The sequence below is a fragment of the Ochotona princeps genome, chromosome 5 (assembly GCF_030435755.1).
Source record: "Ochotona princeps isolate mOchPri1 chromosome 5, mOchPri1.hap1, whole genome shotgun sequence".
Lineage (NCBI taxonomy): Eukaryota > Metazoa > Chordata > Mammalia > Lagomorpha > Ochotonidae > Ochotona > Ochotona princeps.
The window spans coordinates 72,353,473-72,377,964 of NC_080836.1; the positions used below are offsets into that span (position 1 = coordinate 72,353,473).

At 41.5% G+C, this 24,492-nt stretch overlaps 2 protein-coding genes across 9 annotated transcripts in view; one reads left to right on the forward strand and one right to left on the reverse strand.

The window, feature by feature from the left end:
• Positions 1 to 11,588, forward strand: part of CCDC150 (coiled-coil domain containing 150) — a 91,560-nt gene extending 79,972 nt beyond the window's left edge. For 6 of the 7 annotated variants that reach the window (XM_058664762.1, XM_058664757.1, XM_058664761.1 and 3 more), the window contains one exon: positions 139 to 499. In XM_058664762.1, coding sequence (XP_058520745.1) covers positions 139 to 255 — 117 coding nt within the window. In that variant the 3' untranslated portion in view covers positions 256 to 499. Of the gene's footprint in view, positions 1 to 138; positions 500 to 11,451 lie in introns of those variants that run through there. The other variant, XM_058664760.1, reaches the window with a different exon arrangement.
• Positions 11,589 to 14,674: 3,086 nt separating this feature from the next.
• GTF3C3 (general transcription factor IIIC subunit 3) overlaps positions 14,675 to 24,492 on the reverse strand; it is a 41,187-nt gene continuing 31,369 nt past the window's right edge. For both annotated transcript variants that reach the window (XM_058664765.1, XM_058664766.1), the window contains 3 exons: positions 22,754 to 22,878; positions 21,843 to 21,995; positions 14,675 to 15,960 (listed from right to left, as the gene is read on the reverse strand). In XM_058664765.1, the coding sequence (XP_058520748.1) occupies positions 15,838 to 15,960; positions 21,843 to 21,995; positions 22,754 to 22,878 (401 nt within the window). In that variant the 3' untranslated portion in view covers positions 14,675 to 15,837. The remainder of the gene's footprint in view (positions 15,961 to 21,842; positions 21,996 to 22,753; positions 22,879 to 24,492) is intronic.

Consider the following 24,492-nt stretch of genomic DNA (forward strand, 5'->3'; position numbering starts at 1 on the left):
AAACTTCTTCCTCTACCAAAGTGTCTAGATTAAAACCACTCATCTCAATGAATAAATGGCACTGTTAAGAGACACACAGTTTCTAACCAGTGCAGTTAGTTTTGAACAGTTAGTGTAGTTGTGTTTTCTTTCCAACAGGACCAAGATAAAAGGCACAATAACATGCCCTTCCAGTCTGCTCTACAACGATGGGAGACTAAACAGAATCTTAGGCTTATGCCCAAGAAGTATCATTCTGACATAGAGAGGAAGTGATGTCCTTGACAAAGGAGCTTCTTCATGTATTGCCACACCTCCGCGATTTCACCAGCCCAACAACTGGGGCTGGCCTGTTTCTCCAATCATAAGAATGTGACGTTTTTGATGTGGGCTAAAGATTTTGAGCCATAGTTTATCCTTCTATGAACTCTTTTATATCAATACTGAACCACCCCATCTTTATTGTCCTTTTCCCTGTTTTCCACTCAATAAATTTATATTAATTTGTTGTATGATAGGAGATGCTATTGCCTGTTACATCTTGTTTTTCAGTTATTTTAAAAATGAAATGCATGCATGAGTCTTCAGAAAGGTCATGGAAAGCCTGTATTGTGGAAAAATATGTAATTTCGATGTGTCTTGTTATGAGGATAAACTTAATTCCATTTTTCCATGAACTTTTTTGAAATATTCTTCATGCATATCAAGTGCTGGGTAATAACTAGCAGAACTTTCTAATTTTTTTTTTTTACTTTCTAACCGTGAGAGGCAGAGATAAGAATGAGATATTTCCCTCCCCGCAACACCTCATAGGCTCATAGTGGAGCTGGGCACTCAACCAAGGTCTGTCTTGGAGATGGAAGCATCTAAATACTTAAGCCATTATTTGTTGCTTCCCAGGTGCACCTTAGCAAGAAGCTAGAATTGTAAGCAGACCCAAGGAGCCCAAGTACCCAATATGAAATGCAGACTTCCCAACTGGTATCTTCACTTCTAGCTCAAATTCTAACTTTGATAAGACTAGCATCTCTGTCCTTAAAAATCAATAAATAAAATAAAATAAAAAATTTTCAAAAGCAGAAACAGGGCTGCTGCCATGGTATAGTAAGTTAAACCTTTAGTATTAGTGCTGGTTCAAGTCCTGGATGGCTGCTCCGCTTCAGATCCTGCTCCTTGCTAATGTGCCTGGGAAACCAGCAAAAGATACCCCAAATGCTTAGCCCTTGCACCCAATATGGGAGACCCAGAAGAAGCTCCAGGCTCCTGGCTTCAAACCAGCCCAGCTCTGGCCTACTGGGGAATGAACCAGCAGATGAAAGATCTCTGTCTATCTCTCTGTCCTCCTCTCTCCCTGTGAAATCTGCCTTTCAAATAAAAATAAGTAAATCTTGAAGAAAAAAAAGGCAATGGAAGGGGGTAGGATGGAAAAAAGAGATCTTCCATCCTGTGGTTTACTCAACAAATGCCAAGAATAGCCCGGGCTGTGCCACATGTGGCCAGGAGTCTCAAAGTAATTCCAGATCTCCCACATGGCTGGCAAGAACCCAGTGGTCAGCCTCTTACCAGTGACTTTCTCCTGATGGTTTGGACCTGCTGGTGCAGCATATAGTCTGAGACAGATAAATGATCGGGTGAAGGTGCTTGGTTTATGAGTGTTGCTTCTGTCCTGTATCATGTAGTCTCATCAAGTAAACAGTTAAGAAATTGAAAAGAACACCAGATAGAATCTTGGAGAAGTTGATGTGCCCCGCACTATGTATCTGAAAAACAGACAAAACCATGTTTGTGGCCTGCCTGGCAGAAGATCTGAGATGTTCAAGCCTAGTCCTCCTTGAGGAGAACAGACTAGTATTGATCCCACGGAGGAGGAGGGGGTTGGGAATGCATGGAAATCAAGGATTGGAAGAAGTTCAAGATGGTTGTGGCTCATTGATTGGCATGCAGAGGCTTATTTATCGGAATGGGTCCATTGTTCTTTGACTTTCAGCAGTGAGGCCCTGTCATTGATGGGTGTCAAAGCATATACAATGGAGCAAGTTTCCTTCATCTGGTGTGTAAGTGTAAAACAGATTCTGACAATTGTTTGTTCCCATGGCTTCAGAACCACCTATTCCTGAGAGGGTAGGAAGATTTTAGGCTTTGTGCCCTCTGTTGGCCGTCATAGCTGGTGTTAACCAAGATTCTCTCTGGAAGCGTTGAACACTGAACAGCAGGGCCCAGCACTTAGGTGCAGTAGGTTCAGTCACTCCTTGCAATGCTGGCATCCTGTATAAAAGCACTGGTTCAAATCCCAATTGCTCTGTTTTTTTGATGTAGGTCTGGGAAAGCTGTGGAAGGTTGCTCAAGTACCTGAGCCCATTCTGCCCATGTAAAGCAAACCTGCATGTGCTCCTGGCTTCCACCTGGAGTGGTTGAGCCATTTGGACAGTTATCTAGCAGATAGAAGATTTCTTTCTTTCCCGTTTCTCTGTCACTCTGGCTTCCAACTAAACAAAATAAAACGTAACAAGAAAAGACAGAGGTAGACATCAAGCAACTATCTTGTTCAAGCTAGATGCCATATGAAGTGTCAGTGTTAATGCAGATACTTCACTGAATAGAAAAAGCCTATCACCCACAACTACTTTGATGGCTGTAGTTTGAATGTGTCCCCTCCAAACTTTATGTTGAAACTTAATCCTTTTCTTAAGCGGAGGAACCTCAGGATGGGCATTGTGGCGCAGCAGGTAAAGCTGCTGCTTGGGCCGGATGCGTCTCATATCATATTGCCTCCTTCAAGTCCTATCAGTTCTGCCTTTGGTCCTGTTTCCTGCTGGTGCCTCCCGGGAGGCAGCAGGTGATGCGTAAGTGGTTGAGTCCCTGCCACCCCTGTGGAGGACCCAAACTGAGTTCCAGACTCCTGGCTGGAGCCTGGCCCAACTATATCCCTTGCAGGCACTTGGGAAGTCAACCCGTGGGTGGAAGGAGTGTCCCCGCCCCCCTTTCTCTGCCTTTCAAATACACAAAGTTAAATAAATGAACTTTAATTAAAAAAAAAATAGAGGCCTGTGAGGAAGTTGAGTCATGAAGCAGTGCTTTCAGGAGTGGATGAGTGCCTCATGGGAGGAGTGGAGGGAGCTGGTTTCAGCCCATTCCCTTGACCCTGTGAAGCAGCATCCAACCCCTCCGGAGGATGCGGCCAATCAATTGTCCTCTTGGACTCAGGGAACAGGGAACATTGTTCTCATCAGACATGGAAGATGCCCAGACCTTAATTCTATACTTAGCCTCTAGAAATGGGAGGAATAAGTTTCTGCAAACCAGAGCTAGTACATTTGGTTAAAAAATTTACCTATTTACTTTGTCAGCCAAGGTGACAGAAGTACCTTTTTGATGATCACAAGTGGCCTAAGTGCTGTAAGATAGGACACTATTTTTAGGATTCTTTTTCTAAAATGAGATTTGTTCTTTTGAATCCTTTATAAAGAAATGGTTAATTGAAACATTGGGGAATCATAATCTTGAAACAGTGTGACAGTAGCCCTCAGAATAATTAACTTTGGTTCTGGGTTAGCACAGGAAAGCCTGCTTCCTGAATTCCATATTGGAGAAAAGAGTGTAGTTACTACACAAAAGAGATGCCCATGATAATGGATTATAAATGTTTTGCCTCTGATTGTTGTCCTACCAGGCAAAGGGAGTGTATATCCTCTTGATTGAGTACAAAGACATTTTCTTTACTTACGACTTGTCCCCAAAGGGCATCATTAATGATAAAGCTAATGCATCATGCGTCTTCATTGGTTTTTAATCTTGTTACATCAGCTTGCAAGGAGAGAATCAGAGTTAGACTGATGATCATTTCTAATAAAGCTTATAATTATTAGAATAAAACCAGTAAAGAATATGGCCAAAGGAGTGACAGAGAAGAATATGCAAAGGAGGGAGTGTGGTGGAAGAATCTTGTTTGATGCTTGGGAGCTGAAGCCACCTGTTTAGTGTGGCCACGTTGTTCATAGGCTTTTGAGTTATCGATCAACTTCTGCAGATGAGCTGCTTCTGAAAGTGCTCTAGGGACATTGGCATCTCTTCCTTTTCCCAGAGGATTGAAAGTAAAAGGGGACATAAGGAGACAGAGTAAAAGGAAAAGGTTGTATAATTCGAACCATGAATAACTTTCCTGTGCTGGTTGCATAAATTGTATTTGTGTAGACTTTCGTTAGAATAGCCTGTTTGGTGTGATGATTTGGTTATTTATTTTGATATTTTTAAGCATTTCTATAATAGATTTATAGTATCTGAACTTTGAGCCTATACTTCTCTTATAGCAGTGGTATGTCAAAAATACTGAGAATAATATTGAGGCATCAAGTAGCTCATGTTTGTTGTTTCTTAAAAAAAATGATTGGGCTGGGCATTCAGTACTACTTGGAAGAGCCTGCGTCTTAGAATGCTGCTTAGTGTCTCAGCTGCTCTGCTGCTTATCCAGTTTCCTCCTTGTGTACACTTCAGGAAACAGCAAATGACTTCAGTAAGTAGCTCCCAGCCACACACGTAGAAGACCTGGACTGAGGTCTCAGCTCATGATTTCAGCCTGACGTCCAGCCCTGGTTGTAGCAAAGATGTAAGTTAACTATCTCTAACTCTCAAATAAAAAATGAAGATCTATTAAAAGTTATTTGAGAGTGAGAGAGAGATGAATAGAGAGAAAGAGAACTCCATCTGCTGGTTCACTGTCATGGATGCCAAAGCCAGAAACTTGAACCATGAACCCAGTTTCTTGGTCCATCACCTCTGACCTGCAGTCTGTGTAGCAGGAGGCTGCAGGCAGGAGCCAGAGCCAGGAATCAAATGTAGGGACTCCAGCATGGAATGGGGGTGTCCTAACTGCTAGACTAACTACCTGCCCCTGGTGTTCATTGAAATACACAGATTAAGAAATGCCTTTGTTTTCCATAGTATTTCTAAGAAGCAAGTTGTTCCAAAAATATTGCAGCCACAAATGTGTCGATTGATTCTGTTTTCCATAATTTTTTAAGGCCCACAGAAGTTATTTGAACAGTTAGGACTCTGGTGAAGAACTAATTTTTTTTAGACACTTAATGACATCATGTAACCAACCTGAGATTGTCCTTTTCCATTGTTTTCATTTTATTTGAAAAACAGATCGATAGATCTGCTATCTGCTGGTTTTTCCCCCAGATGTCCACAGCTGCTAGGGCCAGGCCAAAGCCAGGAGCCTAGAACCTCCATCGGGTCTCTGTGAGAGGCAGGGAGGGACTCAGGTTTCCAGTATGAATGGAAGGCAAAGCAGCTGGGACCCAAACTCTGATATGCAGTTTGAAGTTCTCAGCTCTTGACTGTGACCTGGCCTGTCTCCAGCCATCTCGAGCATTTGAGGGGAAAAACAGCAGATGGAAGATCTCTCTGTGTATGTCTCTCCATCTTAAATAAATGAATTAATCTTCAAACAACAGGCAAGTATAGGTTTAGCCTGCACACCAGAATCTAAACCTAAATGCATTAAACATAGCAAAGCAGCAGACTTCTTCATGCTATAGCCTAAATTCAGAATAAAGATGTGACAGTTACACCTAGTTACACAACAAAGAACAACACCATGTTCAATCACACATCTATCAGCAACCCTTTATGAGATCCAGGAAATGTATTATATCAATGACAAACACAAAAAGTTGTCAGAAGTGCCAGTCCCATGTCCTTTACATAAGATGGCATTGGGATCAGGTGCCAGATGGCTTCAGCACAGATAACATAATATCCTGTCTGATGGAGACAGTGCAATGCTTCAGCAAGATTTTATGGCCTGCCAGTGCACCAACACTTCATGGCTCATCAGAACCAGGGAGCTGATATGAAACGGTCTCATGACAACTGCCTTGGAGGTTGGGAAGCAAGTGAGATATGGCCTGAAGCAGTGCTCCCATCCCTTGCTTGTCCTCCTGTTCCAGGATGACCACAAAAAGGCATGCCAGGTTTACATCAGCTAAGATTCAGGCCCTGCTGGTGTGGCTCATGTGGCGTGTGCAAGGTCAGGGATGCTGGCTAAAGAGTTGTTCTCCAAAGCAAAAAAAAAAAATTACAGGGGTTGCAAGACAGCAGAATCTGGGGCTCGTTGATGGATGTGTGCTTGATAATTTGTTTTGCTTTTTTATTTTTGTAACTCATGTTGTCAACTGTCATTTTGTAACTGTCACACTTTGTGTGAATTTAAGTTTTAGCATTAAGAACTCTCCTGCTTGGTCATATTTAATGTGTGTGGGTTTAAATTCTGCCCCTCAGGCCTAATTTGGTTCATGCTGATTTCTGTTTAAGATTAATTTAATTGGAAGGGAGAGACACAGATCTTCCATCGGTTCATTTCTCAAATGCAGTGGCTGGAGCTCGGCCAGCTATAGCCAAGATCCCCAAAATAAAATTCATAGCATGAAATATTTTTATGAGTAAAAATTAAAAACTAAAAGCAAATTAAGTCCCCATCTCAGAGTTAAAAAAAAACAAAAAACAAAAGAAAGTACAAAGAAGGAAATCATAAAGGCTGACACTACTGTGGTAGAGCTAGGAAAACAAGAGAGATAGCTACTAAATGAAAATCCTGTTTAAAACATTAAATAAAGCACAAATCTGCAAGGAAATGACAGCCTGAAAATAACAATTCAGTTGAGAAAATTTTTAAAAATCACAAGATGCCTTTTTGCTCCCCTCTCTGTAAAAACTAAGATGAAAGGGACAATTCCCTAGGAAAATTCATATAACCAAAATTGACCCCTTTGGTGTTAAATTCTTAAATAGACCAGTTTTCATAGAAGAAATATTCTGGAACACTGCAATAAAGGAAAACTCTTTTATGAGGCAAGTATAACACAGACGTCTAAACCACGTAAATAAGACATTACTGCCCTCTTTTAAGTGGTTTCACTGTGTGGCTTCAAGTACCCACAGTCAACACTGGTCTGAAAATATTAAATGGAAAATTCTAGAAATAATTCATAGGTTTTAAATGTGTGCCATTGTGTCTAGTGTAATGAAATCCTGCACTGTTCCTCTCCATCCCACTTAAGACATGAGTCATCCCTTGGTCCAGCATGTCCTGGACCTGCCCTTTTGTCTCATAGCAGCTATCTTGGTTATCAGATAATTGTGATATCTCAGAATTTGTGTTCAAGTACCCCTTATTTATTTAATAATGGCCCCAAAGCCCGTGGATGCTAGGAATTTTATTGTAGTGCATTCATTGATAATAGTGTCTGTTTTAGTGTTGGCTGTTTTTATGAACTCAACCATCATAGGTGTTTATGTTGATAAAAATGCAATATGTAAATAGGGTTCAGTGGTAAGCACAATTCAGGCATGCATAAGGCATCTTTGAACATATCCCGTTCAGATGCAGAGGGACTGCTGTACAAAGAATACCACAGACCACTGCAAGGGAAAACAAATCCTACCTAAGGGAGATTTATTCAGGAACGTAAGGGTGACGCAATGTTAGAATATCTTTTACAGAGAAGGAGAAACAGAGAGAAGATCTTCCATTTGCTGGCTCGCTCCCAGGTAGCCACAGTGGTAAGAGCTGAGCTGATCCACAGCTGGGATCTAGGAGCTTCTTCAGGCTCCTGCACAGATACAAGGTCCCAAGGACTTGGGCCATCCTCTACTGTTTTCCCAGGTTATAAACAGGGAACTGCATCAGAGATATGCAGTAGCCAGGACAGAAACCAGCACCCATATGAGATGTCGGTGCCCCAGGGCAGTGGGATAGCCTGATGCACCACCACGCTGGCCCCCATAATACATATTTTTTTAAGTTTTATTTATTTTTATGGGAAAGGCAGATATACAGAGAGGAGTAGACACAGAGAAGAAAATCTTCCATCTGATAGTTCACTCCCCAAGTGGCCGCAACGGCCAGTGCTGAGCCGCTCTGAAGCCAGGAGCTCTTCCAGCTCTCCCATGTGGGTGCAAGGTCCCAAGGCTTTGGGCCATCCTCGACTGCTTTCCCAGGCCACAAGCAGGGAGCTGGATGGGATGTGGAGCTGCTGGGATTAGAACCGGCGCCCATACGGGATCCTGGTGTGTTCAAGGCGAGGACTTTAACTGCCACGCTAGCATGCCAGGCCCCCCTATAATATCTTAAAACATCATATACTACACTAAAAGTTGAGAGAGAAAAATTATCTCCCATTGGTGTTGGAAAATCCTTTGATAAATTTGAATGCCCATGAAAAACAAAAATAATAAATAGGAGTTGAGATACTTTGTTACACACAAAATAAAGACACTTCAAAAAAGTTCATGGAAAAATATTTTACTTTGCTCAAAAGTATCTTTAAGCCCCAAACATAATTTTCCATAATATGCATTTTCATAAAATTTTTGAAAGTTTTTTACAAATCCTATTTTACATGAACTTTCCATTACACACATATAAAAGCACACAACTTCTTTATAAAACTTCATAACATTTTTAGACAAGTGAACTCATATTTTCTGTTAGCTTTTTGGAATCTTCAGCATCATGTTTTAGACGTGTCAACACCTGTTCCTGAATCCCAGGTAAGGATGGCCACTGATTGGAAGCACTGTACTGTTGGAAGCATTAAGTGATTAAATGAAGGCAAAAGAATGTTTTGTGGTTGTTGTTAAGAACAGATTTTATTATGTGTGTTTTTAAGTGAAAATATCTGTTTTCATATGACATCGTAGCATACTTAGAAAGCCCCAGGGAGTTAACAACAACCCTGAGCCAAACCATCACACTTCAGTAAATTAGCAGAATATAAAGTGTACATTAAAAATCAGCACTTTTTATAGGTTTAATGAAGAAAGTAGAAACACTGAGTTCGCTGAATAAGAACTGAGAATTCACACAGCGGTGTGAGAAGGGCAGATAGCAGAGCTCCGGGGGGATCGAAGGGCACAGGAGGTGTCTCACCAGCCCCCAAACACTGAGACAACAGAGCTCCGGGGGGATCGAAGGGCACAGGAGGTGTCTCACCTGCCCCCAAACACTGGCAGACAGCAGAGCTCCGGGGGGATCAAAGGGCACAGGAGGTGTCTCACCTGCCCCCAAACACTGACAGGAGAACCCAGGGTGTGTGTGTTGGGGGGAGGGGCTGTCAGTCTGGTTCTCCTGCCACTGCACCAGCCCAGGGGAGCTGGGGGCACGGGGGAAAGTTGCCACCCATCAGGGAGGGCTGTTCTGCTGGGGGCCAAGGAAGCTGGCAGTGAGGAGCGGGTAGGGACCCGGGAGTACTCATATCTAGCCACCTTCATCATCACCCAGGGGGCAATTCTGTCTCCCAGTGTCATGCCAGTTCCCCTGGCCAACCCTAACACAGATACACACAAAGAAAGAAGGGACCACATAGGGAAAGGTGCTCTGGGGTCCATCAGGCCCACTGGAACTAACCTGGCACAGTTCAGCTGCACAGAGGGCATGATAGCTGGCAGGGAGTTAAGGTAGCCTGTAGAACCAGGAACTTGACTGTGCTTGCTACTTTGCACAAAGAAAATAAACATTGTAAAAGTTAAAATTATCCAAATAATCTGATACTGCCTCAGAAATAAACAGATTTGATGGAACAAAATAGAATGTCCAAGCTGGGAGGATAGATCTGGGCGGCCTGCTGGGAGGCAGCGCCCCAGGCTTCCCTCTGCAGGCTGACTCTGGCAGCTGAACCCTTCCTTCCCCACAGGGCCCTGGAAGAGGCGTTCGTGGCTCCCTAGGAAGCCGTGTTGGGCCCTGCAGCGGTCTTGGCTCCTCTTGTCTTGTTCCTTAGAGCTGCACTGCTGAGAAGGCCCTGGCCCATGACACAGCTGAAGCTTCCTGTCCTGTACCTGTAGACCTGAGTCCCACTGTGTGGGTCCTGCTGACCTGAGACCACTGCTCCCATTGAGCAGAGTGGACATTGCAGGTGGCACTGCCAGCTAGTGGCAGGAGATTCCTTGGTAAAGTCCATGAGACAGCAGACTAATCAGTTGAGCTTTAGAATTAGAAAAACAACATGAGTTTCCACCCCATCCTACCATATGTCCACAAGGATTATATGAGGGGTCCTCAGAAAGTTCATGGAAAATACATATTACAGTACTGCATGGATTATTAAGTGTTTTTTTTTACCAAAACTTTTAATTCCATTTTCTATTAATTTTGCAAGTACCCCCCATACAAGCTGTTGGCTTAGCCTTGCAGAGACAAGAGGGAAAACATGGGCTTTGTGAAGTGCTAGATCCTTGTTGTGCAAGGTGAAGCTGGCCTGCTGGAGAGCACTCACGCCTACAGGCCGGGTACTCCCCTGTATCTTTAACCCTTGCAGCACACCTCTGTCTTGCCTGTTTCCACACACACCCCTGCCCCCACGAGCATTCGCTTTCTGCCTCCTGAACTTGTTTGCTTTCTACCCTGGTTATGCCAGTGGTCTGTCTGCTCCCACCTTCCTGTCCGGGTGGAGGTAGGGCTGATCTCCTTTCTGCTTTGCCCTCCTAAGAACACTTGATTTTCCAAATCTTCCTGGCTTTCCTAAGCACAACCCAACTTTATTTTAAAGTTTCACGTTGGCCATAAAGTAAACAAAATATCAATTACACCAAAGTTTAAGATGAATTTACCAACACCATATAAAGTAAAAAGAAAAGTGGCAAGGCCTAATTTTTTTTTTTAAAGATTTATTTTTATTACAAAGTCAGATATACAGAGAGGAGGAGAGACAGAGAGGAAGATCCTCCGTCCGATGATTCACTCCCCAAGTGAGCCACAACGGGCCGATGCGCGCCGATCCAATGCCGGAAACCAGGAACCTCCTCCGGGTCTCCCACTTGGGTGCAGTGTCCCAATGCATTGGGCCGTCCTCAACTGCTTTCCCAGGCCACAAGCAGGGAGCTGGATGGGAAGTGGAGCTGCCGGGATTAGAACCGGCGCCCATATGGGATACCGGGGCGTTCAAGGCGAGGACTTAAGGACTTAAGCCGCTAGGCCACGCCACCGGACCCGCAAAGGCCTAATTTTATTTTCAAAATGCTTACAATTCAGTAAGAAACCTAGGATGCACGTTTTTAAAAGGTATGCCAAGAATACTACAAAAGCAGTTCAGAAAATAAAATATTCAGTATGTGAAAAGATAGACCTCAGCCCTACCAGTCTGAATTTTTCATCTGAATTGAGGGGAAATACCAAGTTTAAAGCAGCTGTTGGGATGCTGGGGTCCTCCCCCCTCTGGTAGGGGCCTTTGGGGGCAGCGACTCAGTGTGCGTTAGGACAGGCGTACCCTACAGTCGGCAAACGCCACGTGTACAGTTCCTTTTCTCTCGAAGTAACTAACGTGGTTCCTAAAAGGGCAGTGCATCCTTGGAGGAGAACTTCAGGCCTCTGCACGTGAATCCTCTGCCGACACAAACCTGAAAAGTTGTTCAACTAACCAACACTGAGAACAGCACTTCGCATGTTAACATGTCACTGTGTCTGTTTTTTCTCAGGCTTACCAAAGAGATCCTCTAGAACGTGAGTGGGTATGGGAAGAGAAGAGAAGAGATTAAAGAGAGGGGAAAACAGTTACCCTGTCATTTAACTCTGATGAATTCATCAGGATATTTTTAGGCTTGGATAATCTCCGTGAAATACAATCAATGTAAATGGTTCATCACCCATTCCAAAGCTGGCTTTATCTGCGACTCGAAGGTAATGCTTTCCAACCTTTTTCATGTCAGGACACACAGACACACAGCACCATTTGTGGAGCACAGCGGGGTGAATAGAACAGGCTGCTGTGGGATGGGCTGGCCTCCCCAGGGTCTGACAGGTAAACCAGGTGTTCCCAGGGTGAAGCCTTCAAGCAGTGGAGTTCTGTGTGTGTCACTCTCCCCCTGGTGGTCACTTTCACGTCCTTTCTCTTCCTTCTTTGCTCAGGTTACTAGTCCTGAAATGAAGTAAAAATGTCTCAGTGCTTCACTCATACGACAAAATATACCAAGCGTTTCCATACAAACCAAAGCAAATATTCAATAGGGTATGTTATTGGAAACACTTCTTTCACCTATCTGAGGTATGTTTAAGAAGCCTGTTGTATGCAGTGACTGCGTTGCAGGAAACACAGCAGGCAGCCTCGACTCGTGACTTGACCCGGGGCAGTGCCAGCTTCCTCCTGTCCTCGCCCATGCCAGAGCAGACCACGGAGCCCCGGGTACCGTTTATTGGCTTGCTCATTCTCCTGTCTCCTTGCTAGACTCCATTCTGGGGATCTGATCACCTGACTGTCCTTGCTGAAGAGCCAGTGGCTATGCTGATTGTCACTCTCCCATTAGCTTGCCGTCACCTTGTGTCTACCAGATAGCTTTGGAGTCAGATCTTCAGCACTGCGAGTGGATTGCTCATGGATGGTGTGGTTACTTTGATAGCTGCTCAGCAGTTCTCTGGTCTTGGCCACAAACCTGAGCAGAAGGAACTGTGCTAGGGCCTCAGGTTCTCTCCATGCAAATGGTAAGTGGTAAAAGGGGACACAGTGATTCAGAGATGGTTGCTCAAATAGGGAGGGAATGTTGAAATTTTTTTCATCCATATAAATAAACAGACTTAATGTTTTTTTCTTAGAAATTCCTAAAGTGTATTAAAAGCAATGGTTGTGAAATTAATTTTAAATTCATGGAATGTGCTGCCATCTTGTGCCTACAAAAATTATTGCAGGAGTTATGCTCCTTCCCCGAGAATTATACTCAAGTAATCAGACACCTTAAAGCATAAATGAATCTCTAAGACACGGTAGCTGCCAGAAAGACTTTATAATTTTGATTACTTGGTAAACTTCAATTTCCTCATCTGAAATGTTCTCATCTCTTCAATTTTTCATTTTCTCCTTTTGAATTCTATTTTCCAAAATGCTGTATAAATTTTGGCAGTTGATTTTTTTAAGCTCATAAAACCCTCACTCTTTGAAATCATTCCTTTTTATAGCATCTTTACTTCATGTACACAAGATTTTCTCGCCTAGAGGGATTACTTCTATTTTATTTGTAGAATTTATTTATGTATTTGAGTTGTGGGAGTGGGGTATGAGTAGAGATCTTCTGTCTACTGGTTAACTTCCCAAATCACAACAAAAGCCAGGCGTGACCCAGGCCAAAGCTGGGATGCAGGAACTCCACCCATTTCTCACATTAAGTAGCAGACACTCAAGTACGTGGGCCATTTTCTGATGCTTTCCCAGACACCTTAGGAGGGAACTGATTTGGAAGTGGAGCAGCCATTACTCGTGAGAAATTGGTATCACAGGCAGCTTAATGTGCTGTGCCACAACACTAGCCGCTCTGTGTTGTTCTCTCTCACATTTCAGAGGTTTTGCCCAGGTGTCTGCCTCTGAAGTGACCTTCATACTAACAGCGAGGTGCCAGGCACCTGGGCTTTGGAGCTTCCTTGGCCAGCATGGGCTAAATCCTTAGGATCCCCCAACTGTCAGCCCCTGTAGGAACTTCCAGGAGATAGGATTCTCCTCCAAGGTGAACCCTTTTCTCCCCTGCCTAGGGGAATGAAAGTGGTGCCCGTTGCCAGATGTGAGATGATATTGAGGTAGCCTCGATATGAGTGAGATGGCATTTATTTAATGATAAGCCCAGCCAAAATCAAGAGTAAACTCTCAGGTGCCTTCCTGTGACTGTTTGAATAGACAAGACCCGTTATTTCCTTTTTCAGGTCTTTTGTTTTGGGGCTGACATCCTAATTTCCTTCTAGAGTTTTCACTTTCTCATTTGCGTTTTTCTGAAGAGACTGTCAATTGGAGTGAAGAACTCTGACTTTCCTGCACTTTCATCAAAGTTGGCCAAAACATTTCCTTTGATAGAGATAGCCCCTTGTCAGATCACATTGAAGCTGCTGTTAGATAAAGTCCCCAAGGAACTGGCACACTAGTTACCATCTTGATTTTACAATTTATTATTTTTTAAAGTGTTTAACTTGCTCTTAAGCTGCTAAGTCTAGATTTCTTTTCAAACACAATTTTTTTTTCACTCTTGATTAATCAGTACTGGTACGTATCACTTCTAGTTTTCTAACATGCAAATCTGGCAGTCTTATATTTCACCTAAACTGTTGTTGTAAATGAACGTGGTGGCGTATTCTCAGTTTCTTTCCAGTTGCATCAATCCCACATTCATCCTTTGGGTTTGATTATCCCAATGAGTCGCAGAACATTGCTTTTGATTCCACAGCAAATCATGGCCGACTTTCCCAATCTCTCTGAAATCCAGAAACATTAAAAAGAAACAGTAGTTCCCTGAGCCTCCAGTCTAGTATTTTTTACAAGAACCAAGAGTAGTGATGAGAACCAAGGCAGGATCAGCATGCTCAGGTGCTCTCCGGAATGCACCTCTGTCCACTTTAAGTGCTTATTTGATCATCTTCTCTAGAATGTCCCGAAAATTACTTGCCATTTCATGACAATGGTTGGCTTGGGGCTGTGGGCCCAATTAATAGTCTCCGTTAGCACATCCTTACCTGTCAGGGGCAGTAACCCGTACATGCTTTTCTGTCTTGTTCAGTATTTATTGTGCTGTTCACAGCATTAACCTGTGCTCTAATAGTAACTTCTGGTATTGACTACTGAGGAGAGAAATTCTTGAACACAGAATTCTAATAAATCCAATAAATCTATTACAGTTAGCTTGATTACCTACAAAAGGCATGAAATAAGTACAAACAGGTGAAGCAATCTTGATTATAAAAATAAAATTTACATTTACTTATTACATATAAATTTTGCTTTTCCACCAGTAAGTTACATATAAACAGTGGTAAGAATTCTTAAAAACTCATTGTATTTCTTTAATCTTAAGTCTCTTATTTCCCTCCCCCAGTAGGGCTGGGTCTTACAGTGCATATGCACATTTGTTAAATATTTGCTTCCCCTAAAAGGCTGTTACAAATTTATCTTAAATTCAAGAACAAAGTATGTCAGATGAATAATGCTTTGTGTTGACTGTATCAGCAATGCTTTGTTCCACACAGTTCTCCCAGTCTTGTCTACATGCCTGGTGACCTTGAAATTAAAACCATGTTATATTCCTGAACATGATACTCCTTTCCACTGTTGTCAAAATACATTTTTGAACTGGCCTCAGCAAAGTGTATTTTGAATTAAGCCCAGCCTCCCAAGTCTCTTGGCCTATGTAGCTATGTGCAAGTGAAAACTAAATGATTAAATCAATTGTCCTGCCGCCCTCTAGCCAGTTTAAATAATTTAACAGGTAATTGTCTTGCCCTGCTAGAGTTTCAATGTTTTTCCTTTAGTAAGCAGTCACCTGTGCCACACTGACGAGACGTTTCATGTAACTAGGCTCTATGAAAGGATGACTGACAGCAATGAAGCAGGTTGTGGAAATGCCATAAACATCCCAAGCGAGTAAACATGTTTGTGTATGTAAAAAACTTACATGGGGTGGTAAATTATTGCCAAATCAGTAATGTATTTTTAAGTACTATAAAGACAAGACCTAGCTGTCTTACTGCCATCATCCCACCACCTGTCAAACTGCCTACTACATTGTAGGTATTTAACAGTATTAAATGCAGATGAGTATATATTAAATAGTAGTATTTCCAACATCAAGCTGGGCCAAAGACTAATACTGTCCATTTCAGTACAGGGGACAATGTTACCATAAGATACTAAAGGAAAATTATAATATGCACGTTCTTGTAGGAATGATCAGTTTGAACATCAGCAAACACCACTATCACATATAAAAAATGAAGTACAGTTAGCAAACACTGCAGGTTGTCTCCCTTTTGGAGACAATAAGACTCCTAAGCCCTGAGACGGAAGATGCTGGTCCACCTCCAGCAGCTGCCAATGTTCCTTTTCCAGCCGAGGGTCTTCATATAGAACAGTAAGTGTACAAAAGCTTCCGAGCCATCACAGTGTTCCCGCTGCTCTGGTAAATAAGGGACAGGTTGTAGGCAATATCTCTCCGTAAGTCTAACTGGTCAGCTTCCATACCCTGGAGAACAACACAAATATTTTTACATTTTTAAACTGCCAACAGAGCAATTTTATACCAAATAGTTTCAGTATGGGCTTACGAAAATCTTCATGTAATAGTGAAGCAAAGCGTACCATGAAACAAGGAGCTCATTCAGTTAGTGACAGTAACATCAAATATCTGTAAATATCTAACCATTAAGCTATAGGATAAGATCTGCTGACAATCCACAGAATAATAAACCTAAGAGGAATTCTGAGCGTAAGAGCGGGCTCGGGGGGGTACAGCAGGTTTTGCCACCTGTGACACCTGCCTGCTCTGCAGCTGCTGCTAGTCCAGCCCCTCCGAATCCCCTAGCAGAGCAACCAAAATGGCCAAGCGTTCAGAACCTATCACCTGTCTACGAGACCAGGCTGTAGTTCCTAGCTGTTCCTGTTTCCAGCGCAGCCCTGACTGCTGAGGCCATCTGAGCAGATGGAACAGCTCTTGCTCTGTATCTACCTTTCAAATAAGCCTTTAAAACTAAAATGTTCTTGAAAAACTAAAAATCACAAAAGAAATTATAAGCAATATAATCCTGGGTAGAAGGGGTCCTTTCAAATTTAACAAGAGTATTTACCTTACAAACTGAAGTTTTGTCTAATGCTAGAATAGAAAACAAAGCTAATATTGTTTTAAGTTGTCACAGTTTTGTCCTGTGAGACAGAAGCATCAATGCAGAGATGGGACTGCCGCTAGCCCCTCCAACTGCTTTAGGAAGGCAGGAGTGGGCCCAGTGATCCCCCTTTGAAGTCTCCCATCTTCCTTGTGCTACCCTGTGGGTGTTAATGTCTCTTGAGCTGGACTCCGTGCTCAGTCCCCAATCTTTTCACTTTGGCAAGACAGTAGGCTTACTTTGTGTTGTGAGAGAACTCGTCACCAAGCAATACCAGGGTGAACATTTGCTGTCAGAAGGCACGGGACGCTGAAGTACCAAAGGTTAGTTTGCATCGTGAGAAGGAGCTTGCCTTGTGGAGTTACTGCAAAGGTCCAGGCAGCGATGACAGCACTATGGGAGGCATGACTGCGTGCTCTGAGAACCCACAGCTATGCAGCTGTGTGTCCTCTTTCTTGTATGGTTAGCTAAAAAGCCTCAAGTACCTAACTGAAAAACCATTGACAAACTTGGGCCAGTGGATGTCAGAGCCAAGGCCATAACTTGTGGGCATGACTTGGGTAATTTTTAAAATGTTTCTCAATTGACATGGTAACTGTAGTATGTTACTACCATATGTATATGTCACTATTATATATGTAGTTATATGTGTCTAGGATAATGATCAAACTAAGGCAACCAGTATAGTGTATAATGTCTGTTTCAATCATTCAGAATCTTCTAGAAGGCTATTTGGGAAAAGTCAGTAATTGCCTACCATAGCTGTCCGTTGTGCTATAGGTAATTAGACGTTATTACCCTTACCCAGCTGTACCCTTCTGCCACTAGCTGCCTCACTCCTCTCCCCCTGGCTCTGATGCCCACTATTCCCTTGAGATCAAATTTATCTCCCACATACAAGTGGAAGTAAGTGGTGCCTGGCTTAATTCACATAATGCAATATCCTCCAGTTGTGTCCATGTTGCAAATAATTGAATTTCATTTGTTTTAAGGCTGATAGGAGTAATTTAAAATGTTTCTGAACGAACAATTTAGAGAGAAGTTCATTTTGGCACAAAAGCTGTTCTGAGATCCATGTACAGCTTTTTCATAATACTCATTTTCCCACGAATTTTTGAAGACCACTGTCTGCATCAATTGCACAAATTTTTGGCATCAAATTTTTAAATTGTGAACACAGCCATGGCACATTTTCTTAGTCCCTGCACCTGTCAATGGACACTTAAGTTGATATCATATCTTGGATATTGTGAATGATGCCACAGTAAACATGTTAGTGTAGATGGCTTTTACATGGCCTCATTTTCTTTGGGTACATATCCTGTAGTTGGATGCTAGGTGATATGGTAACTCTAGTACTTTGGGGACTGCCATACAGTTGTCCTTATTGGCTGTACTGATCTACCTTCCTAGCAACAGTCTAGCTGAGTTGCCCTTTCTCTGCACCCTTGCTAACAGGTAGTTTTTCTTTTCTCCTTGCTGATAATGGCTGCTCTAACCACGATGAGTTGGTTTCTCCTACTGGTTTTGATTTGCCTTTCCCTGATCAGTGACATTAAGTATTTTCATGTACTTGCTGCTCATTTGTATAGCTCATTTGGAGGTCTGTTCAGATCATGTGCCCAATTTTACCTGGGTTATTTTTTTTTTTTCATTTTTGTTGCCAAGTTATTAAGAGTTCTTTATGAATCCTGGAAATGCTGTTAAATGAGTAATTGATGAAAAATTTCTCATTCTGTAGGTTGCCTCTTCACTCCTATTTCATTCTTGTTTCCTTTGCTCTACAAAAGCCATTTAGTTTAGTGCAACCAAATTTTTGCTTTTCTTACCACTACTCTGAAGTTTACATATAAAAATTTTGGCCTAGACTAATGAATGTTCTGTAGTCTTCCCTCTAGTGGCTTCCAAGTATCAGGTGTAAACATTGAAGTGTTGGCGTTGAGTCTGCATGTGGGGACATGGAGAGTGGGAGGACGGGGATCCAGTTTTTGTTTTGTTTTTTAAGATTTATTTTTATTGGAGAGGCGTATATACAGAGAGGAGGACAGAGAGAGGGGAAGATCTTCTGTCTGATGATTCACTCCTCAAGTGAGTGCAACGGCCAGAGCTGAGCCAATCTTTGGGCCATCCTCGACTGCTTTCCCAGGCCACAAGCAGGGAGCTGGATGGGAAGTGGGGCCACCAGGATTAGAATTGGCGCCCATATGGGATCCCAGTGTGTGCAAGGCAAGGACTTTAAATACTATGCTATTGTGCCGGGCCCAGGGGATCCAGTTATCTAAGCATTATGTACTGAAGAAATTTTCCTTTCTCTTAGTATTTCTTGCTTTTGTTAAAAACCAATTGACTGTAGATACATAGATTTGTGTTTTCTATTCTGGTTGGTCTGTTTTAATGTCAGTAGCATGCTAATTAGGTTACTATATAGTATTGCAGTATTTGTCACGTATTGTATCTCCAAGCTCTGTTGGTTTTGTACAGGAACGCTTTTGTTGAAGTGTGATTCCATTTACTTTTAAGATTTTTTTTCCTGTTTCCAATGAAGAATGTCACTGATATGCCAGTAGCAATTATGCCAAATCTGTAGTCAGCCTGGCATTATATGGAAGTTGTAATAATATTCTTACAGTGAACATAGGAGGTATTTCCATCTTCCTGTATCCTTTTTCATCAGTGTTTATAATGTTCACACTAGAGATAATTAATTTCTTGGTTAAATATAATCCTAGGTAATTATTGACTTGTAGCTATTCTAAATGGTATTGCTTTTAAATTTGAAATTTCAACGTTTGATATATACGAAAACTGAGGGCTTTTGTATCCTGAGACTATTGAATTTATCGTTCCTAACAATTCTGTGATGGAGCCTTGAGGTGTTGATTATATATATTTATATAATCTATATATAATCATTTCTTTTATAGACAAAGGATAATTTGACCTCGTTTCCTATTTGTGCACCTTTAATCTCATCCTCTTCTCTCACTACTATGGCCATGATTTCCAATACTCACTGAGAGTGGCTATCCATTCCTAATTTGAGGATTACCATGAACAAAATACTTTTATCAAATGCTTTTTCTTCATTCTGTTGATATGTTTTATGTATCAGTTTCTGTATATTGAACCTTCCTTGCATTGCTGGGATTAATATTACTTGATTGTGGTATATAATTTTTGTGTTGCTAGACTCAATGAGAAATTTTGCCTTTATATTCACCAGGGCTATTCGTGAGGTTGTGTTGCTGTGTCCTTGTCTGGTTGTGCTATGAGGATAACAAGAATGCTGGCCTCACATGAGGTTGTGTTGCTGTGTCCTTGTCTGGTTGTGCTGCGAGGATGACAAGAATGCTGGTCTCACATGAGGTCTCATTCCTGCTCAGTGCTTTGAACAATCTGAGAGGAAGTGGCGGTGGTTCTTTAAAATTTAACAGTAAAGCTATCAAATTCTAACTTTTATCTGGGCTTTTTGTTGGGAGACTTGATAAGTGATTGAATCTCATTACCTGTTTACTGGTCTGTTCAGGCTTTCTATGTCCTTATATGAAAGGACTTCAAAAATCCATAGAAAATAGAAGACATTGATTTGGCATAAGTCTACAGACCAATGGTTCACAAACTAATGTGGCAATCAAAATTAGAATCCCAGTAAATTCTGTAGATGAGGGAAGTTAAGGCGTGTTTCATTAAGGCCTGTGTTGTGAAGAGAAGTCTGACTGGTTGTCCCAAAGGGAAGTGTAGGACTAACAACTAAGGTGGTGGAAGAAATAAAAAGGGAATTTTAAGTTTTCCTAAAAATTGAGCATTGATATCAGAAGTACATTGATCCAAAATCAGTAATTTTGTGTGATTCAAATAGTTTTCTAGAAGAGCTAATCTGTTCTTTTCTTTAAAAGGCAGAGAAAGAGGCTTTCTGTCTGCTGCTTAAATCCCCAGAGATTGCCATCAGCTAGGATTGGGCCCGGCCCCAGGAATGTCCCACATGGATGGCAGGAACTCAGGTATTTGGGCCGTCTTTCACTGACTCCTCGGGTATATTAGCAGGGAGCTGGATCAGAAACAGGGCAGACGGCATTCCAACAAGCACTATGACAGGATGTCAGTGTGGCAAGCGGCAGCTTAATATGCTGTGCCCGTAACACCAGCCATAGTGATCTGTTCTTAAAGAAGAACCTTACAGCTTCATAGAAGGTACCTTCAGTGCGTGCTTTGTGCCATTTTGTTTTTACTTCATGGTGATGTGTGATATTTAAGTAGGTCTTGGTTTTTCATACAAAGTAACCAAATTATACATATCAGGCTTCTCTTGATTCGTTCAATTGTATGTGAATCACCCCTTTCAAATGAGAGATGAGACTTAACAATTTCCTAGAAATGTTCTAGATCCCAATTACAGTAATTCAACATATCACATACTTTTGCAACAATGCATGTTTTAAGTCTTGTTCAAGTAACTATAGCATAAAATCTGTACCTTCATAGAAGTTCAAGGAAGGAACTCCGACAAGTCCATGTTTCTGGAAGCTCTAAGACAGTGCCACTGGATTGGGTAAGAATTCCAGTGGAAAAACTGACTCATAAAATCATTTTTAAGAAGAAAGGTTTACGTGGTTGTACTGTTTAAATTTCCTTAAATACGGAAAATAGAACAGTGATTTTATTTTCACCAAATTTAAATGTAGTTTTGTAAACAAAAAATGGATACATTCACTTTTTCTCAGGATCTTACTCCTCCAGAATTTGGAAACTTTTTGTAAGTATCCTATTTTAAGAGGGTTAGTAGCATGAAGTAGATAAAAATGTGTCCTTTTATAACATGATTCAACTTGCAATATTAGACTTGACTGTAGTGAATTTATAGTACTGTGTATATATATGTATATATACACACACACACACACATTTTCAGGCTTTAAAACTAAAACATCACAGGCTAATACTTTACTTTCAAGCATAAAGTTTCTTTAAGATAGGGAAGCAATGATATTACTCAAGCTTCCTGTCCCTCATCTCCTGTGTACTGAGCACAGGGGCTCTCCTGGGATAAGTGAGATGGTCTTAAGTACAAGCTGTTCATGGTCACATGACTGCCCAGGTTATCAAAGGTGTAGACAAGTTATAGTTGTCTTATGTTTTTACCACAACCTATATTTTGCTTTCTACATTGCAATACTTAGCTTCCTTTGTAAATAATGGCAGTTAGGTAAGTAGTAATTCCTCAGTTTTAAAAACACACATACAATACCTCTACCACAAGTGGAGGGAATTCCAGGGCCCTCTGGTAGTAGTGGATTGCAAGGTGCATCAGCCCCAGCTGATGAAGGCCACGGCCTAAATTGTAGAATGATTCCTGGCAGGGTCCACGGATACTAAGGTAACGATTAAGAAAGGAAAACCCCTGCCAAAGAAAGATCAATAATTGAGTATTTATATATGTATTTGTATAAAGAACATGTGCCAGTATATAAATACATAAAGAACATAATCCATGTTTTGATGAAAACAAACTTGAAGATGCAGCAGTGATAGCCAGGATCTCTTACCTTATATAGTTCACATTCTTAAATGTAAGCAGTAAATTACTGGTAATAGTGGAAGCAAACACCAGCATTCACTAGTGTAAAAAATGGAGTCTTTAGGACCTGGGGCTGCACAGGCTAAGGGAGCATGCACGTGAGTGCTTTCCTTCTGTAACCCCGCTAAAATTATAGTAAGACTGAACCATGGGGCCTGGCGCAATGGCCTAGCAGCTAAAGTTCTCACCTTGAACGCGCCAGGATCCCATATAGGTGCCGGTTCTAATCCTGGCAGTTCCACTTCCCATCCAGCTCCCTGCTTGTGACCTGGAAAAGCAGTCCAGGATGGCCCGAGGCCTTGTTCCCTGCACCCGCCTGGGAGACCTGGAGGAGGTTCCTGGCTCCTGGCTTCGGATCAGCTCAGCACCATCTTCCTCTGTCTCTCCTCATCTCTGTATATCTTTTTTTTTTTTTTTTGGATTACAAAGACTGAACCATGAGCGCAACTGAATAATATGAAGTCCAGGGCCTTCACAGCATGTACACTAAATAGGTACTGATTTTGAGGTAAGATTTTTGAAACTCATTAAGTACATTAACTGTCAAGGAACATGAAAAATGAGAAACGCAAATGCATTACCTGCACGATCAGAGCATGCCGTCTTAGCACACACTTCTGAGATGCCATATGGATGAAGGTTAGGCCTATGCAAAGGCTATACAGAGGTTCATTGGGATCGGTGCGAAAAGCCTGCGCGTACTGTCCTGAAAAGGAACGCAGTGTAATAGCAGCAGAGCCCCTTTCTCTACACCTATTCAGAGTTTTAAAGCTAAACATTGATGTTAACATACAACAGCATAGTCCTCTTTGTATGTTATACTTGGATGCATACTATTTTTAATTTTCAAGTAATGTGTAACAATTTCCCCACAAATGTAGTTTGACAGATAACAGGAGCTCTTCTTGAGGCATAACTAAGCATTTCCTAGAGCACTATTTCCAAAATTATCAACTATGATCCTGGATCCAATAACTTTTTAAAACACTGGGGAAATGGGCTTTTGGTGAATTTTTTTGTAAAGCTAATCTGTATAAATTTCAGTGTGGATTAGGCAAAGTTAGACAACTCTAATTTTTTTCGATTATGATTTGTTTTTCCAAACCTAATAAAAACTAAATGTATCTAATAATACAGTAACTTGGGGCTTCATGAACCCTATGTATTCCATTTATACCATTACATCAGAAGCCTACTCATGAGGTAAAAGCTTTGTTTCATTAAGGAATTAATGTGTTATGTCAGTATTTCATATGGACCTCTGGCTTCTATTCTGGAAATACATCACAATTTTTAGCAGCAAAAATGACTATACTTTTCTATTTTACTATAATAGAAACAATTTTAGAAAGTGAAAATTCTTCTCCATCTCAGTTTACTACTGAATAATTGAAAAACAAGTATCTACACTAGAGGAAGCACCCACAGCTACTGTTCGAGGTGAAATTAAAGCACCATCAGGGGCCAGCCTAGCAGCCTGCCAGTCTAACCTGCTTATGGTTCAGGCAGCCCATGCTGGCTCCAGATCCTGTCCTGGCTGCTCTGCTACTCCAGCTCCCTGCTTATGGCCCGGGAAAGCTGTGGACGCTGGCCCTAGTGCTTGGGTCTCTACATCCACATAGAAGACATGCAAGAAGCTCCCAGCCCTGGCCATCACTACCACATGGGGCGTTAACCAGTGGATGAAAGCTATCTCTCAACTCTGACTTACAAGTAAAATACATAAATCTTTTTAAACAAAACAAAAACAAAGCACTATACACAAAAAACATGAAAGCCTGAAATAGCTGGAAGACAATACCACTAACATTCAGGCAGCATGGGATATATTCCTAATTTTTAAGTTTAGTTTGCTGTTGATGCCTCATTATAGAAACTTACTGTAAATGATTAAGAATTTTTTTTGAGCTTAATTAGAATTTGTAAGCTCTTTGTAAGTAAATTCTAATTTCTTTAAGGGGACAAATTGGAATCAGCTATCAGCAAGCTTTAAATTCTTTATCACACTATAGCAAACTAAAATCAGGTAGCAGAAGCATCCATATTTAATGAAAAGTATTTTAAAAACAAGCCTAGGCAGACAAAATTTCTGACCTTTAAAATGGGTCATAAGACCACTTCCACTTAAAAATCTAAAGCTTACTAACATTAATCATTACTATTAACACAATGTGTTCGGCATACTTTTAAGAATTTTATATTAACTTGCACAAAAACATACTTAGACCAAGTTCTCTCCATTTTACAAGGCAGTGAAATAAAATAGGTGGGGGAATAACCTATGCCCTCTCCTCCACATGTTAGGCTCATAACCACCACA